Source organism: Nyctereutes procyonoides, unplaced genomic scaffold (genome assembly GCF_905146905.1).
Source record: "Nyctereutes procyonoides isolate TBG_1078 unplaced genomic scaffold, NYPRO_anot_genome, whole genome shotgun sequence".
Classification (NCBI taxonomy): Eukaryota; Metazoa; Chordata; class Mammalia; order Carnivora; family Canidae; genus Nyctereutes; species Nyctereutes procyonoides.
In genome coordinates, this window is record NW_026575024.1 from 47,647,758 (window position 1) to 47,653,147 (window position 5,390).

The 5,390-nt window shown below is 57.0% G+C and overlaps 1 protein-coding gene across 1 annotated transcript; it reads left to right on the forward strand.

The window, feature by feature from the left end:
• Positions 1-1,207: 1,207 nt before the first annotated feature.
• NXT1 (nuclear transport factor 2 like export factor 1) lies at positions 1,208-4,966 on the forward strand. The gene is made up of 2 exons (XM_055343145.1): positions 1,208-1,486; positions 4,233-4,966. The coding sequence occupies exon 2, from the start codon at positions 4,286-4,288 to the stop codon at positions 4,706-4,708; it is 423 nt and encodes a 140-aa protein (XP_055199120.1). The 5' UTR covers positions 1,208-1,486; positions 4,233-4,285; the 3' UTR covers positions 4,709-4,966.
• Positions 4,967-5,390: the final 424 nt, after the last annotated feature.

Here is a 5,390-nt window from a genome sequence, read left to right on the forward strand (position 1 = left end):
ATGGGTGTTCTCCTGGAATGTCAGCTCTTGGCTGCCGGAGGGACTTGACCTATCAAGAGGAGCACCCAGCCGAGACCCCTCCTCGGGCAGAGCTCCACGTGGTGGTGGGGGGGGAGGAGCACCCGGCCGAGACCCCTCCTCGGGCAGAGCTCCACGTGGTGGGGGGGGGGAGGAGCACCCGGCCGAGACCCCTCCTCGGGCAGAGCTCCACGTGGTGGGGGGGGGGAGGAGCACCCGGCCGAGACCCCTCCTCGGGCAGAGCTCCACGTGGTGGGGGGGGGTGCACCCGGCAGAGACCCCTCCTCGGGCAGAGCTCCACGTGGTGGTGGGGGGGGAGCACCCGGCCGAGACCCCTCCTCGGGCAGAGCTCCACGTGGTGGTGGGGGGGGGAGCACCCGGCCGAGACCCCTCCTCGGGCAGAGCTCCACGTGGTGGGGGGGGGAGGAGCACCCGGCCGAGACCCCTCCTCGGGCAGAGCTCCACGTGGTGGGGGGGGGGGGAGCACCCGGCCGAGACCCCTCCTCGGGCAGAGCTCCACGTGGTGGGGGGGGGGAAGAGCACCCGGCCGAGACCCCTCCTCGGGCAGAGCTCCACGTGGTGGTGGTGGGGGGGAGCACCCGGCCGAGACCTCTCCTCGGGCAGAGCTCCACGTGGTGGGGGGGGAGGAGCACCCGGCCGAGACCCCTCCTCGGGCAGAGCTCCCCAGGGGCTCGGCGGAGTCCATGTTCCCGGAGCCCCACCTGCCTTGCCTGTGTGAAAGCCTCCGTGGGTCACTGCCTGCTTCTAGTGCTGGCTTTCCGAGATAGCATCAGGTCGTCTATTAAGTAGAATTTCCCCGACTGCAGGCGAATGGAGGTCCCAGGGCAAGAACCTGAGGTCGCCGCACACAGTCCTCCCCATCCTCTCCAGTCAGGCGGCCTCCACTCCGCGGGACACACCTCTCGCGGTTCTTGCTCCGGGGGCGGGACCTGGGATATTTCATCCAATCAAGGAACCCGCCTGAGCAATCGGACCGGGTTCTATGCCTAGTTAAACCAATGAAAACCCGACCGCTGATTTTCTGTGGCCTTCTGGGAAAGCGCCTCTCCCGGAAGCCACCGTGTCCTTGCGCCACACCTGGGCGGGGCTAGCCTCCAGGTCCTCCGTCCAGTTGGCTGACACAGCTGCCCGTCAAGGGGAGGCGGGAGGGGGCGGAGCCGTGGGCCCCGGCGTCTGCGCAGCGCAGGGCGGGCCGCGCGCGGGAAGCTGCGGGTCCCCAGGCTCAGGGATCCCGACGACCCTGGTGGATCCGGGAAGAAGGGTGGGAGAAGGGCGGCTCTTCCGGCCCTTCCTGAAGCGAGCGGCGGAGGACCTGCAGCCTGGGCGGGCCCGCCCCGGCCCCCGCCCCCGCCCTGCGACCTCCGTGGAGCCGGGGGCCGTGCGGGGGGAGCCGCCGCCCACGCTGACCGGGAGACGCCGGCGCCGACCCCCGCCCCCCGCCGCGCAGGTAGGTGTCCCCCGCGGCCCGCAGGCTCACGACCGCAGGCCCGGCCGGGGACTCAGGAGACACCCCCCGCGTGCGTCCCCTCGGCCGTCCGCTGCCCGTCCCCTGCGGTGTGCTGGCGGCGCCCGCCAGGTTAGTACGCCGTGCCCGGTGCTTGGCGTGGACTCCCCCGCGGGGCACCGCAGCAGGCCGGGGCCGAGGGCCGGGCGCGAGGAAAGCGCCTGGCGCCGGAACGAGGCCTGTGGCATCGTCCCCGGTCCCCCCTGGAGCTGACGACGGAGGCCTCCGAGGGGAGGCGGCGTGCTCTCGGCCGCGTGCTCAGCTCACTTCCGACGTTTCTCATCCCGGATTGGATGGAGAAGGGAAGGCGGCAGCGCTGTGGGCCCCAGAACCGCAGGGGAAGGAGCCGGAGCGTCTGAGCGGCCGTGCCCGCTCCGGGCCGGGCCCGGTGCCGGGCTGTTTGGACAGTCGCTCCGGCCGGGAGAACGGGGGCAGGAAGGGCGCCTGCAGAGCGGCCTGAGCCTGCGGGGAGCCGCGGGGGGCCGCGGGGAGCCCCGGGGTCAGGGGGTCAGGCCTGGAGGGGCGGCCTCAGGCCGGCAGCAGGCCTGGGCCGGTGCTCTCCGAGACTCGACGTCCCACCTGCAGGGGCGCACAGGCTGCAAGTGAAAGGACAGCACAGGCCTGACGCCTTCCAAGGCCACCAGCAGTCTTAGGAAGGTAAAAGAGGAGTGTGCTTGCCGTCAGACCGTGATCCAACCCCTTGCCCCCTTCTCATTTTTAGGATTGTGTGGCCTTTTGTGGTGGCCCTGGAAGGAGGGGGTGTAGTCAAAGTGGGCAGCAGATACCCAGCTCACAGTCTGTCTGCTGAGGCTTGACTCTGAGAACAAAGAGGCAGTGCAGAGACCTCGGGCTGTGTCTGCTCCTCTCTCTCCTCGTTTCTAGGACTGAGCTCCTTGCCTGCTCTTTACAGTTCTTTACTCCAAGGCAGAGGCCTCCTCCTTGTGCAGCCCTCCTCTTTCCCAGCTCTTTGAAATCTGTTCTCCATTTCGTGAGCTGGTATTTAAAAAAAAAAAAGTTAAGGTCGTTGAAACAAAAACTCATTCAGTGTATATCCAAACATACCCATTATTTTAGTAATAGTCTCGTGAATTTTTTCTTTTATTGAAATATTTCATTTTTAAGAATTTTATTAAAGATTTATTTATTTGAGGAAGAGCACAGGCACATGCACCTGCACAAGTAGAAGGAGGGGCAGAGGAAGAAGCAGGCTGCCATCTGAGCAGGGAGCAGGCCGGGGCTGGGATGGGGCCTGACCCCAGCACCTTGGGATCACAACCAGCCCTGAAGGCAGATGCTTAACCAACTGAGCCACCCAGGTACCCCACTTCTAGTGAAATATTTTAATGATGCAAAGAAGAGCAGGGAACTGTAACAGTTGTACCATACTTTGAGACAAGCAAATAATAATATTTCTTTATGCTTTGGGGCTTTTTTTTTTTTTTTTTTTAAGGAAATGTGACATTTCAGCCACAGTTGAGTTTCTTTTTTTTTTTTTTTTTGATGCCACCACCTCCATCCTCAATCCATACAACTTACTTGATTCTTGTATTTATTTATTTTTGAGATTTTTTATTTATTTGAGACGGGGGAGAGAAGCAGGAGAGTGACAAACCAACTCTGCTGCAAACTCAGAGCTGGATGCAAGGCTGGATCCCATGACCCTGAGATCATGACCTGTGCTGAAATTAAGAGTTGGACACTTAACAGACAGAGCCACCCAGGTGTCCCAGAACTTGCCTTTCCATTTTTAACTTGTCTTTCCATTTTGGCTCACAGAACTTGCCTTGTAGGTATTTGTGCTCATGGAAGCTAGGTGCCCTCCCTTCTCATTCCCAGTAGCTGAGAGGTTAGCCATGTCATGAGGGTCTTGACCACTATTTTGGTACCATGCTAGTGACATTTGTTCTCTTATCTTCTTAGGAAACCTGCCTTCTCTTCTCTTTTCTCTTAGAAACCCGCTGTTAACAGGGTGAGCTCATGATAGGCTTTCTTAGACTGTCAGCAGCTGACAAGCATATGCCTTCTGACTGGTCTTTATTGGGCCACTGCTCCCTTCATTGTGGCCCACTATCTTTTTTTTTTTTTAAATTTTTTTTTATTTATGATAGTCACACAGAATGAGAGAGAGAGAGAGGCAGAGACACAGGCAGAGGGAGAAGCAGGCTCCATGCACCGGGAGCCCGACGTGGGACTCGATCCCGGTTCTCCAGGATCGCGCCCTGGGCCAAAGGCAGGCGCTAAACCGCTGCGCCACCCAGGGATCCCATGTGGTCCACTATCTTTATCCAGGATCCATTGTTTCTCCACTTTTCTAGGGGCAGTCACACCTGGTCCACGCTTCCAGGAAAAAGTGACCTTACATAGGCAAATGTACTATCTTTTACAAAATGAGATTTTTAAAATTCCTAGTAATAGCTAACATCTTTTGAATATGTAGGTATCAGGCTTTTTAACTAAGCACTGTCTTGTTTAATTCTCACATTACAACTATGTCACAAGTGGTGCTATTTCCATTTTTAAATGAGCAAACCGAGGCATTGTAAGATTAGGTGTCGCAAAATTTGAGCCTAGAGTCATCTCTCTACAGTCTGTAATTGTTTTTGCCACTGGGAGAAAATGATTATTCCATTGTCAGGGCAGAACGAACTTGGACATTCACGGGGTTCTCTTCAACCTTCCTGCTCCACAGCCCCGGCTCCCTCAGGCACAGGCACACCTGGGCCTCCTTTGGCAGGGCTGGAGATGGCGTCAGTGGACTTTAAGACCTACGTGGATCAGGCCTGCAGAGCTGCTGAGGAGTTTGTGAACGTGTACTACACTACCATGGATAAGCGGCGGCGCCTGCTGTCCCGCCTGTACATGGGCACAGCCACCCTTGTGTGGAACGGAAACGCTGTTTCAGGACAAGAGTCCTTGAGTGAGTTTTTTGAAATGCTGCCTTCCAGTGAGTTCCAGATCAACGTGGTAGACTGCCAACCTGTCCATGATGAAGCCACCCCAAGCCAGACCACAGTCCTTGTTGTGATCTGTGGAACAGTAAAGTTTGAAGGCAACAAACAACGGGACTTTAACCAAAACTTCATCCTGACTGCCCAGGCCTCGCCCAGCAACACGGTGTGGAAAATAGCAAGTGACTGCTTCCGGTTCCAGGACTGGGCCAGCTAGGGTGGGCAGGAAAGGCCTCTGTTGTCTGCAGCCTAGCTTTGTAGGGAAGCACAGATCTCAAAATGTGGGGGACACGTTCTTTTTTGTTGTTACAGGCCCCAGCTTAACTGCATTTGCTGGAGTCCTGTGAGCCCCTTTCTGAGTGTATTCTTGTTTGTCCTAGATGTCTTTTCAAAGTAGTTAACTTTTCTATTTTTCTACTTGTTCAGTAGAGACCCTGGTTCTGGAAATTCTGACAAATAAAACAATACAAATGTTGCTTCTTTTCCCTTCCCTGATGTGTTTGTCCAAGTTTTGAGGAGGAAGGAGGCAAAGGAAGGTTAAAGGCAGGAAATGAGTAGAAAGCACCTGCCAAAGTGTGAGGTGTGGGACAGGGCACCTACACTGCTTGGGTGTGGTAGAGCCGGGGTTTACAGCCCTCCACACCTTTGACTCCCTTGGGACACTGAAGAGCACCTTTGCCCCGGCTGCACATCCAGAGCAGCTGTACCCAGATCTCAGGGCAGGGCTGGGCATGGCGTTTTTCTGAAGCACCCAGGTGCCCTTCCCTGTAGTTCACTTTAGAATACATCAGAATCCCCAGATGGATGGCTGGGTCCTACCTCAGAGCCTTAGCTAAGTTGAATGATTGTGAACAGGTGAAATACTAAAGAATTAGTTAATAAATACTTATAAATGAAGC

Bases quoted from the DNA above. Each gene is read 5' to 3' on its own strand.
- NXT1 (XM_055343145.1), top strand. From the start codon at position 4,286: ATGGCGTCAGTGGACTTTAAGACCTACGTGGATCAGGCCTGCAGAGCT.